General features: G+C 37.6%; 1 protein-coding gene across 1 annotated transcript; it reads right to left on the bottom strand.

Annotated features, from left to right (window-relative positions):
- Window positions 1-7,518: 7,518 nt before the first annotated feature.
- LOC107756976 (class E basic helix-loop-helix protein 23-like) lies at window positions 7,519-9,128 on the bottom strand. Its single transcript, XM_016574313.1, has one exon. It carries the CDS (start codon window positions 8,845-8,847, stop codon window positions 8,164-8,166), a length of 684 nt encoding a protein of 227 aa, XP_016429799.1. The 5' UTR covers window positions 8,848-9,128; the 3' UTR covers window positions 7,519-8,163.
- Window positions 9,129-13,409: the final 4,281 nt, after the last annotated feature.

The following is a 13,409-nucleotide window of genomic DNA, read 5'->3' as shown; positions in this document are numbered from 1 at the left end:
GGGGGCGGCGTATGAGTATGTCCAAGTTAGGCGGAGTTTCTTTCATCCGTGTGAAAACCCAAACACATTTCACAACACTTAATGAATTCAATATTCAAGTGCATGAAGTAAAAATATGTCATAAACCATATATAAAAAAAAGAAACACTCAATAGATATAAGGCTACTTGAGTATTAACAAAAAACATTTGCTATTGTTGGATTAGAAGTTTCATTAAAGGAATATTCAAATTAAAAGTTTGTTGACAGTATCTGTGGCATAATGTTGACTACAACAAAAATTAATTTAACTAGTTCTTTGTTTTTTTTTAAAGCAAAATCAGCATAAGATGAGGCACTTGCAATGGACATAAATAGACCCAATTTATGGAATACAATGCAAAACTTAATTTTACAAAAGCACTCACACTTCGTAAGATGTAAAGTTGTTGCTTGTCACTTTTACGGTTTTATATTGTCAAATTTGATAAAATTATTGTAAAATTGTTATAAAATGTTAACATTTTTGTGAAATTATTATAAAATTCTATTCCAATTATTGTAAAATTGCATATAAATTTACAGAATAAATACTAGTGAATAAAAGTAATTTTTCACACTAAAATCCATAAAACACATTGTTTAAATCTTGCAGCTATACTTTTGAAGTGAGTATTTTAACATCTACAAAGAGACCCCTTTCACTATCACTGTAAATGCTTCATCCAGATTTTTGCTTTTTGTTAAACTGAAATTATTTTAGTATTATTATTTTTCTATTAAACTTAATTTGAACTGAAGCCAGCATACTCTTTAAAACTATGATTTTTCCCCTCAGAAAAAACATGCACATAAACGTGCATGATGCAATATGATTTAATCTGCTGTGTTTATTAGCCATTGCAGTGCAGCACACCTTTGCCTGCCTGCCTGTCTGTCAGAATTCTGCGTGCATGGAAGATTATGGATGGCCAATTACATAGTTTCTGGCATTAATTAATGATGTTAACCATCTCCCCCTGCTCCTTACAAAACAGAATCTCTCCTAAGCTGCCTCCAAGAGGGCAGACCGGGTGAATGTGTGTGTGTAGGCGTATTGTCTGTAGGGTTGCATCTAAATAAAATAATGTACAACATAATGTCCATATGTTAGGTATTGTCTTGTAATTCTATTACTACATCTTTAAAAATCAATTCATGTTTTTTCAAAGAGACCTTATTAGCGTGCACGTGTCGGCAGTGTGCAAGCATGTCATGTGCTACAGTACCACAAATGCTCAGATTGTGTATTCATGACTGTAATGGCCCTGACAGTGGAGGGGAAATGTGGCTGAACTGGTGCATGTCTCTTTTTTTGGTGTTTCTATTCTCTTGTCGTCTTCCCAAATATCCCCCCACCAGTTTGGCGTCTGAGGGCCATTACAGAGATTAAGCTGAGGAAGTGGACTGGCTGCCCTGTGTGTCACCTCACATACACTGACGAACTGGGAGACAACCACTTATTCTCTCTTCCTTTCGCTCTCGTTCTGTTACGCAGTTTTTATAGACACTGCAAGACTACATGCCTGTTAATATTATTTAATGGACCAATGATATTATACATAAATATTTATTGTTAACAAATGGTTATAGCCAGGTTAACACATTTAAAAATACTGTAACAAATGTATTGCTCATTGTTAGTTAATGTTAGTCAATACATTAATGTTGCCTAATAATGTATCTTATTGTAAAGTATACCATGTTAATTTCCACAAAAATTAATTAACACCTGTCCCTCTTTTTCTTGAAAAAAGGCAAAAATATGGGTTACAGTGAGGCACTTACAATGGAAGTAAATGCGGGGACAATATTTGAATGATTTCAAAGCAGAAAAAGTACTTACTTTAAAGTTGTCTGTTAAAACTTGAGTATTATTAGAGCTGTAAAGCTGCTTAAATCATAATTTTTACAGTTGTTTTAGGGTTTTTGGCATTCTGTTGTCAAAGTAAAAGTGGATGTAATTTTTAATTTAATAGATCAACCATATCAGATAAGCTTTTTTTCCACACTAAAATTGTGTTAGCATCCATATTATGCCTTGTGGCAATACTATTAAAACAGTGAGTATTTTAATGTTTACATATTGGCCCCAATAACCGCCTTAACTCAAACCAAAATTTTTGCTTTTTTTTTCTTAATTAATTTTTGCTTAATTAAAACTTTTTGCTTCATTTAATTTTTGTGATAACTGAAAATTGTTAAAAAAAATTGACCGCAACTTGTTGTAAGTAAACCAAAATATTCTTTTTTTTTTTGTGGTAATCAACATTATGCCCCAAATGCTGATGATTGAATTGAACCTGTAATAGTCTGTGGAATTAAATAGATCCAAAACAAAGATGCTGATTCTGGATACTGCAGCCGGTTCAGTTAGATTACACCAACATATCTGTATGAATCGCTTTTCCTCCTTGGGACCATTCTTTTCTTCTCCTCTGTGCTCCTCATTCTCATCCAGCAGTAATTCTACAGTTTAAATGCATGGTGTCAGGTGCCTTGTGGCGATGGGTGAGGGTTCTGGCCTGCATGCCATGTTAAGAGTGTTAGTGGGCCTATAGACGGACAGTGCCTCCCGCATCCATGTCTGATTAGAGTAACGAACGGAGGGCTGGTCCGTCATGCCGCATTGTCCCTCACGTCGGCCTGAATCACATGGCTCCTCTGAACCAAATGACTTAGTCGGTCATCACATAGGACAAACTGGGCCACAAGCAGGGGGGGCTGCGATGATGTCATAGACCCACCAAAGGGGATCCCCTCTTAAATGTGCATGTCTCCACCTGCATAAATGGAGAGACAGTACAAGATATGGAAAAATAAACAAAAAAACCAGCACCAAAGGGTCATAAAAACAAGCTAATTATCTCATACGGACCAGCTGTACTCTTTAAATCAGCGTTTCAGCCCGCGCTCACGCACACGCAGGTCTATTGAGGGTCACCATATACAGACGTACTGCTTTATACACTTTTGTATTTCCTTCTAAACTACCTCTTCTGATTCCAGAGGCCTCTGACATTCTGCCTGAGTGCCTTCCAGTGTCTGTGTGTCTGCTGTGCATAAACAAGCACCAACCTGAATGCCGTTTCCAGCAGTCCGCCCCCATCTCCCCTTTATTGCTCTCGGCCTGTTTGCATCGCCGAAGCTCGCAGTCCCAAATATGTGTTTGCAGCTATATATGTATGTACATGAGCGAGGGCAGAGCTGTGATGTGCTTCCTCAAGAGCTTAATGACTCTCAGCAGTGCTGTCAGAAACACTCGGCAGAGTCCGGCACTTAAGGGCATATGTTTTTCCCTCTCCTCAGCCGCCTGCAAAGAGCGACAAACGCACACAAACAGAAGCTCCCAGCTACGGTAATGAAATCATTCTGCAGTGAACCCACAGAAAAGAAGGGCAAATACTGTGAGACGTAAGAAATAACTGTATCCCTATAATAAAGTACTTTTGAAAGGACATTGTCAACTGCAAGTACTGCTGCCAAAAAGACTATTTTGAAGTTATGGATAGAACCATCCATTCCCACAACTTCTACCTGGCTATCATACTTCAGAGACATTGCCTTGCTGGAAGGTACCACTGCCAGGCTCAACGGCACAAAAGACTACACTATTCGAAGTTGGGCAAATATTGCTGTGATGTTGCTAGATAGGCTGGAAAGTTGACATTACTGCTATGCATATCTGAATTTTATTTCTTTTATTTTTCTTCCACTCCTTTGGTACAAGTGGACAGCTTCATGGCATCTGTTTGTACATAGTTCTCTGGAACTGTGAATTGTGATATATGTTTCTGATGTGAAACTAAATCTGAATAAAAATGTTGATCATAAAGTACTTTTGTTTGGAGACAGATACAGAATGTGCACTCATAAAACAGGTATTTGCAATTAATAGGGTTGCAAGGTTTGTCTGATTACTTACCTGAATCAAATGTTTGAGCAAAATGCAAATTAGAACTTCTCATCAGAATTAAGTTCTCTACACAAAATTCTGAGATTTCAAATAATAACTGTTTCTCATATAACTCTAAGAAAAGCTCACAAACAAATAAACCTTAAAAATAGTTGGCTGAAATAGTTACCGCACAACCTAGTTAACAAATTACAGATTCAATTGATAAAAATATTTGTTCAAAAACGGTTCAGCTTATTATATGCATAGCTAATAAATACTAAGTTGGCCTATACATCACAGTTCTTGTTTCATTTCAATTCAGACACCACCGAGTCAAATGATGTGTTTCATGTGTTGACTCAGTACCAGCTCGGAACGATTCACCGAGTAAGTCTCTATCAAATCGCTACTCACAAGCAAATTTGAGCAAATTTCATGAATCTTTTGACTGACTCATTTGTTTCGTGATTCAGACATCATGACTGCAGGAAACACTGTAGCGCATCTAATTACACAGTATCTGACAAACATCTTCGAGAAGTTACAATATTGTCACATGTCAGCTACTCATGTATTGTTGTTTTTGAACTTCGTTAGTAATGTTATTATGTGTTAAAAGAATATAGTCTTTAAGAACATTAAGTAATATTGTTCTACGTAGAAACATTTTATTTTACCCCTCTCAAAGTCTTTTAAATCCATTCACTGATCATTTCTTATTTTTTATATTTGTATGTTATATATTTTTATCTTTCCTTCGATATCTCTCTTTATGTATCTCTTAATTAACGCTCTTGAATGATCTATTTTACATAGGCTACACACTACATGTTTAAATTCAGTAAATATCCGACAATCATTCCAGTAAAGCTTTGACTTCGTGAATCTCTATATAGTTTTAGGCCAGTAGGTGGCGGTAAACGAACGTCTTTTATGAGCTAGGCTATTATCGAGTCAACTGATTCGCTAAAAACACCAAATCATTCAGTTTAAAGTATGGATCTGAACGAAACGATTCGTTCACTTATCGAAACACCATTAATTATATCTTCTTAAGTTCCACCTAAAATAAAACCTATTTCATCTCATGTGAGTAAACATCATTTTAATGATATTTTCTCAAAGGTGCTGTAGGCCTATAGTCTTTTTAAAGTCGGCATGAAATCAAAATTGACTTTATTTACTTTACTAGCGCACATTGCTAGTCTTGATGTTAACAATTAATCCGTGCAAGTTAATCCGCTGAAAAAAATTGTTTGTCTTCGTAATCTTTAATCAAAATCTGAACATTTGCTTCAGCTCTGGAATGGCAGTCCTTCTCTGATGATGTCAGTTTGACGGCTTGGGCAGAATATCCTTTTAAACACACCCCTCCAACCGTTAGTTTGATATGAGTGAGAGACAGAGAGGAGGAGCGCCAAAATAAAACCATGCCCTCTATTCAATATTCCGTTTCAGAAGGAAATACGTCACTACACTGAAATAAAGTCGGCAGCAACTTCCGGTTCACGCGGACCTTAATTAGCATATTATAAGATTCCTCTTTAAAACCAGCAGTCGAACAAGAATCCACAACAATAATCAGAATCTCATCTTAAAGTTCGAAAAAGCAATAAGCAAAAAAAAAAAAAAACGATTACAGCGGTCACATTTCTAATGGCCTCATCCACACCAATTAGATGAAATCAAGATTGATTATGAAAACTGAAACAGCAGCGCGCTTGTAACTCTAAATCGCCGCTTTCCTCCTTGTCAGAAGTGTTCAGCGGTAAGTCATATGTCAGGATAGCGCCGGTTCGACGGGCCAGCGGTGTAATGCTGTTACGACACGACTCTGTAGAGACGCACCCACTGGGAGTGATGACTGTTCATTTAACGCAGTTAACGTGAGTTCAAGATCACTTTCTCTCCAGTGCACACTTAGTGGACAGGTATAGAGACTGAAGCTCATCAGAAGTGATGGCATAATGCGAGGGGAATCTCGTCTTTAAAAGAAAATTAAAATGAAACACATTAAAAACTAAACTTTAAGAACTGTAGATAATAAATACACGTTAAAATTATAGAAATTAAAAATATCATTGTGCATACGGTTATGCTCCTTTGATGTGTAAACAATATGATCAGGCAGCTCATTTCGCGAAATAGTAGCGTTTTCCATTCTGAAAAGTTTTTTTTTTTCAAACTTCCCTCGGACAAATAATCTGTTAATTACATTTCATTGTGCAATTTAACAAATGTTAATAAAGTGCATTGTGCCATATTAAACTAAACATAAATATTTGAATATATGTTGGAATATAGCAATTCCTTTAAAAAGCAACGGAACTGAGTCATTACTAGCCTTTTCCAATGTGCTTTTCTAAAGAAAATGTGTGCATTTGCTAATACAGCAAAGAGAAGTTGGAAACACGGAGTGCATATGGATATAGGTCAAAAATCTATCCTAATGGTGAACATAGAAAATAAAGTTAAGTTAGACTTTTGATGTGTCCTAAAAATACCTTCAATAACACAAAGTCAGCTTTTCTTTGTTAACATCATTGTTTATGTTTATTGGGGAAATAAAGGGCGCCCTTTTCGAGCAGTGACTCAGGAATCGTGAGTTGTTGTTGTTTTTTTTAACAGAGGTCGAAATTACAGTACAGGCCTGCAAATTACACCTATTTCACAAATTAACAACTTAAAATATAGTATCTAAAATGTATTAAGGATCAAATTTAATTCTTAAAATTATTTTAAACGCGTTAAGGTGTAGACTAGGCCTATATTTACCTCCTCTGTTGGCACAATACGTGTGTAAAACGATAAAAAACGAAATTCTCCGAGGCTAAGAAGAACAGTCTAAAACAAAGTGATATATCGATTTTGTGTTAGATCACTGACAAAGGTCTGGTTTAGTTAAATAGCAGTGTGTATGAAACTGCCTTTGCTGCGCTCATGCATTAGCAGGCTGTGGACGACAGGCGCTGAAATCGTGTTAATAAGTGGAACGGGTAGGTTACAGAACACTGCCGATTCACGATCGCGCAAATACTCAAGGACAGGTCCCTTTGGCCTCGGGGCGCTTCCGGTCCCATGTACAACAGCAGAAGGCCGCATCTTACCAGTGAAGACCAGAGACCAGTCTCATTTAGGAGATTATCAATCCAATACACGTTAGAATCGTGACACAACCCTTCAATACATAAAAGTGTGGCAGAGAAACTCGTGTTGGCATGTACACGTGCTAGGCCCTGTTTACTAACAGTAATATAGCAACCACTGAGGCGTTTGTTTTGGACCGTCAATACTGCGCAGTTATTTTAAATCCTTTAATGATTATTAAATGATTTGCAAAAGGACATTGCATGTGATATCTGAAACAAAAGCAGTAAAAAAAACCTGACCTCTGCAGTACACATTTGGTCTATGAATAAACCAGAGCACAAAGTTTATTCACGTCAAAGGCCTCTAGAAATTTTTGCCGCATTATTTTGAAGAAAAAAAAACTTTCAAACACTAAACGTTTTCCTCGAGCAAAGATTCTTCATTTCTTTAAAACAGTTTGAAAAGAAATTGAATGAGTAATGTGAGCATATGTTTGGCAGAAAAAACAGAGATGGTCATAGATATATATGTTTAATTATAAAGACATATAAACAATATACAGTATGAAACTCATGTCGCAACATGATCAAATGCTTTGTAGGCTTGATCAAGTATATTCTTCACAGTTGTACAATACAATCAAGTGAACTGCGCAATAACAAAAACAAAATCTTTTTAGGCCAAACATTTGAGAATGTTACACCGTTTTTCCTAATACACTGGTGGAGGTGAGGCAGTTCTGCTTACGTTTATTCATTTCTGGCAAACAAAATTATTGTCTGTGGGCAATTGCAGTAAACTGCATAGTTCACCAATAACGCTGAAACCGAAAGAGAAAAGGTTTGACTTCAGAAATAATCCTCCGCAAACTGTGAACCAGAAACATGGAATTTCTGTTATGTTTGTTTGTTTGTTTGTTTTCACACAAATAATCACTTTTAATCCTTCATTTGGGATAAAAGAGGAAAGGCTTTAAATTTTTAGGTGTTTAAAAGCTTATTCCAGTAATACTGTGTCCCTCAGTTATTTATTTACCATTATTTGTTGTATTAACTAATAAACCATCGTAGTTATTTAGACCTAAGACCATTCCCAACAAAACAATGCGAATTCAGACCAACAAAAGGATGAAGCAGGAAGAGTTCAGGGCGCGGAAGTCAAGGCTTGTCGTTGCAGTGTTTGAACAGGTTGGACGTTGTCCCGGAGAACGAACTGCATTTCTCCGCGCAGGTGGCCAGTGCCGTGCTCGAAAACGGATACACGGCCGCCTGTCCGAAAGGCGCGAGCCCGGTGGGAATCGGTGAAGTTATAGTCTGTCCTTGGTTTAGATAAGCCACCAACCGGCGCATTTCCTCCAGTGCCTGTGCCTGCATTAGGATGTAGTTTTTTGCAAGAAGCAAAGTTGCGATTTTAGAGAGTTTTCTCACTGACGGACTGTGCGCGTAGGGAATCACAGACCTCAGGCCGTCCAGCGCGTCATTGAGGTCGTGCATTCGTCTTCGCTCGCGCGCGTTGATGCTCAGCCGGAGAGATCTCTGCTCCTTCGGCTTCTTGGCGAGATTGCTCGGATGCTTCTCTTCGTCGAAGCCCGTGCCTCTCTTACGAGACTCGAGGTGGTCGAAGCCGTCGTCTTCATCGCTAGTCTGCTCTCCGCCACTTTCGTTCGACTTTCCCGTTTGACCGGAGAGGAAATCCGCGGCGGGTGTGAGGGAGTAGCGGCCAGGACTTCCAGCACCATGGCCAGCGCCGAAGCCGAAGGCGGACTGTCCGTAGCGCTGCGTCAGGTCCAGCAGGGTGTCGTTGCTGATCGATTTCAGCAAGTTTTCTTCGTCAATATTCATTTTGGTGAAAGGAAATAAAACAAAAACAAAAACGGACCGGATGGGAAACTTTCGCGAGCGCTCTTGAAAGCTTCCTCGCGCTGTCTTCTTTCTTTTCTTTCGATGGTGTTCTCCAAAGAGCTGCTGGAAATGAAGTCACTTTTTTTGATAGAGGTCTTTCTTCCCCTATCACGTCGAGCACTCGTATAAGTCTCTTCCGCGCAAACGGTGATGTTGCGTGCACTTTAGGCGCCTCGTCTGAACTTGCGCGCGTTCTCGCAGTGCGTCTTGCCCTCGCCCTGGGCAGATTGAGACTCGCGCGCAGTCCTACTTGTGAGTGAGTAAGAGCGCGAGGCCCCGCGGGATTATCACTCTGTCCAATCAGGAGGGCGTTTTAATTAAGAAGATTAGAAACTGGCATGCTTCTAAATTCAACTGTAGCAATGATAACTGCTGAACAAATGATGGCATAATGTAATTCATGGCCGGCACACTGTAGTGAATAGCCTTTGTACCTAATATTCTGTAATATTCCAATCAGTTACACCAAATTAAAGCAGTATTGCCTTAACGAAATGTTTCTTTTTAGTTAACTAATGATCAAAACAACTTCTTGTATAGCATACACTTGCAGCCTTGTGAACTAATTGGGTAACAAATGTAGGATATCTCTTAAAGTAATATAATTATTAAAGACGACCGCTGAATTCATTTATTGTTATTGAACCGTGCATAAAAAGTTGTGCAATAAAAACTACACAGAGGTTCAGTTTGTAATCCTAAAACTGGAGCAAAATTAGCATTTTCCAGCAATTGGTTCCCTCCGATATTTTCTATAAAATGGTGGTTTGGTCTTAAAAGTAAAGAAAATAAATAAGCTATGATCTGTGGTGAATATTACTAGAAAAGACAAAAATAACATGGAAGTCAAACCATGTGTGAATTTAAAGAAAGTAAGTTGCAGCATAAGGACTACAACTATCATAAGGAGCAAAGCAGGAATTCTTCACTGTCAGTACTTAACTGTACTGTAGAACAGATTTTTAAGTCTCCTTCTATCATTTTAATCACAGACCTCATAAACTGTGTTAAAAACCTATAGGAAATTCCCTAGGGAACCAATGGAAGTTCCGGTTGGCCAAAAATTGAAGCCATGACTAAATTTGGCAACAAATGGCAACATTTTCTCAAAATTGACACCTCAGTATTTTTATTTTTACCATGCAGGCTAAACTCTGTTTCTTGTTGGACACGGAGGAAGTGAATGGGGGAGAGCACGTGCTGTGAGAGATTAATCGCATTGTCTGGATGAGGCCCAAAAGTGAGCTTCAACAATTACAGCCAAAGTCCAAGGCCGCTTTACCTACAACATATGTGAAGATGAGGACATTTTCCTGGGTTTTTGATGGCTGGTAAAAACTCAACGATGATTGTTTAAGGACGAAGTGGCCTTTCTGGTAGTTAATAACACAGAACTATACAATTCAGTCGTCCTGGAAAGCAGTTCTTACTATGTCACAGAAACTAAAACATTTATTTAAAGCTATTAAACAGGTTGCAATCATTAGTTGTGTAAACTCTTTATGATGGGAAAAAAATGAGTTAGGACAATCAATCATCAAAAGAAGAGATTGACCGCTCAATGACACAGACCTAATGCAAAGATGATGCACCGCCATCTAGTGTTCGTTTACGAAAAGTACAATTCCAAAACCAGACAAAATATCCGCGGAGAATGATTAAAGTGCCCCTATTATGGATTTTTGAAAATTACCTTTCATGCAGTGTGTAACACAGCTCTAAGTGAATGAAAACATCCTGCAAAGTTTTAAATCTGAAAGTGCACCGTGTATAAAGTTATTGTCTCTCAAAAGGAAGAGTCGACTCTGAATCATTGAAACTAGTCGTTTTTAAAACGAATCCCAAGCCGTTTCATGTTGAGGTCAACATGAAACATTAGCATATTGCCCGCCCACTTGTTGGTCTTTTCGCGTTGGTCTGAATGAAAATGCAAATTCATTCTTTGCCACTAGGTGCCGCTTTTGGAGCGGTAAAAATAGCGGTTTCCCCGGTAAGGCATGATGAAATGAAAATGAGACCAGTTGGACCAATCACCGCAGATTAGCGTCACAAAGGAGGGGTTTGGAGAAATGAATGGTTGAGCGAATCGTTTGGGAGTCGTTGAGCAAGTAAGCTAAAAAATAAATGCATATTAAGTCAATGAAAGTGTTTTTTGACCTTGCATGCATGTCAACCTGTTGATGAGGACTCCCAAAACCAAAATATGAACCTTTCATTACCCATAAAGGGGGCACTTTAAGATTAATGAATAAAGTTAACACTAATAAAATATTTAATGCTGATAATAATCTTAAGTGTTATTAAGAAAGCATCAAATCTTAAGTTACCTCCTGTAAATCCTATTTTAAAATTATCCTTCGATATTTGTTCAGTATTCAGTATTCAATTCAGTAATGTTGAAGATTATATAAAGAATTTAAAGTGGTTACAGAACTCAGTTTTTATTCCAATTCAGTGTTACATTAGGATCACTGAAAGTTTATTATAGTTTTTAGTAATATTTTGAGTTTGTTTTTATTTTTATATTTTTAATTTCATTTCATTTTTTAAAGATTTAGAAATTGTTTTTTTATTAGATATTAAAAATATGTCTATACAGTTTTTTATTAATTTTTTATTTCAATTAAAATTTTTGTTATTTTTTATAGTTATCAAGTTAAGCTAAATAAAAATGTTGCATTGGCCACTAGATAAAATTATATGCTATTTCAGTTAACAAAATAAGTATAAAATACAAATAAAACCTAAGGTTTTGAGTCCAACTGAACCAAATGAACATTTTTGTGAATTTCACTGCATTACTCAGACTAAAACTTGGGCTACTACTGCTGATGGAGGTGGAAGATCTTCTCTGCTGATCTATTTCAGGTTTGCAGTTTTCAGCTTCTCTGAAAGCACAGTTCTTAAATCGTAAACTGAACGCCAAACAACTACACAGTATATCTATAGAGGACAATCTGTGCTTTCTCATATAATACACAAGGAGGCGCTGCTGTAAAACAATTCCGGATTGTGTTGTGAATTCACTACAGCTATGCAAAATGCAAATACTGCATCCTCACACTACAAAGAACAGCATCTTTAAAATACAAATATTAATTGCAACAAAATGCGTCTACATGTGCACACTGCACCGGAAATGTGGAATATACAAGAATGCAAAAGTATACTTACCTGGGAGGGTTGTGTGTGTAAATAAACATGATTTCATATAAAAAATAAGATTGTTTGATGTTTCTGCATAGCACACACAGCAGTTGTGCTCAGTGCTTTGAAAAGACTGATAAACAGATGGATGGATGGCTGGACAAACAAAGAGACTGACCTCTTTTATCTCTCTTGTTCCAGGCTATTCCCTTTGCCAGGGCGGCAGCAGCGTGTGATCAGCGGGAGATTTTTTATTTATTTTTTGGAGCTAAGGCGAGCAGTTCTCTGAGAGTTATCATTCGGCGTGTGATATCAGGCTCCGAGGCCCTCCAGCCAAACACCCACCAGAGACGTCTCCTGCCTCTGTCCTAACACGCCATGAAATTATAGGACTCCTTGGCTATTGTGAGAAAGGTGGCACATTTCAGAGCATTCCCATTTTTGTCTGTCTTCAAATCATTTTCCACATCAGAAAGTAGTCATCATGTGTAGTCATTTTGGGTATGATGTTATATCTAAGTGTGATTCCAAAGGGCCAGAAGAGATAACAAAAGCGCTTTGAACATCACAACCACAGAGCATGATATAAACTGTGTAGTAATGGCCTGAGAGTAAAAAGCAAATGGAACATAATCTCTCGGCCATATAATAGCCACTGACCTTCCATACGCATTTCTATAATGATGGCAAACACACGCTTATGTGCGTGAGAGGACGTTTCAGCTCAGTAATGCAAGAAAGCACACACGGCACAGGCAACAGAATGCTCACGCTTTTATATGGTTGTTGCTAGGTGACTACTGGTGCACAGACGAACAAGTCTGACAAAAGGATCTTATCATTTAGATCAGTTTTTAGCAGCTTTAATTCCATCATTCATACATGGCAAGTGGCAGCACAAAGAACAGAAGCAATAAAGCAAACTTTTGGCTATGACTGGGTATTAGACTGTTCAAAATAAAGGTTCCAAAAAAGGGGTTTTTTCACAGTGATGTCATATAGAAGAATCATTTTGGGTTTGTTATAAAACCTGTGTAGTGAACAGTTAAAAAAATAAATAGATAAAAATTCTTAGTGTGAAGGACATTTGAATAATCTGAAAAACTTTTTTCCACTATAACTAATACTTGGATGTGCAATGGATGTTAAAAGAAAAGTTCACCAAAATGAAAATTAGCAGAAAATGTACTCACCCTCATGCCATCCAAGATGTAGATGTAGAAATTTAGAAAGCATTACATCATTTGCTCACCAATAGATCCTCTACAGTGAATGGGTGCCATCATAATGAGAGTCCAAAACAGTTGATAAAAACGTCACAATAATCCACAAGTAATCAACATGACTACAGTCCA

The sequence above is a fragment of the Sinocyclocheilus rhinocerous genome, unplaced genomic scaffold, assembly GCF_001515625.1.
Source record: "Sinocyclocheilus rhinocerous isolate Xijiao unplaced genomic scaffold, SAMN03320098_v1.1 scaffold5767, whole genome shotgun sequence".
NCBI classification, from domain to species: Eukaryota; Metazoa; Chordata; class Actinopteri; order Cypriniformes; family Cyprinidae; genus Sinocyclocheilus; species Sinocyclocheilus rhinocerous.
Note: the sequence above shows the minus strand (reverse complement) of the source record. Positions and strands in the feature narration are given on the sequence as shown.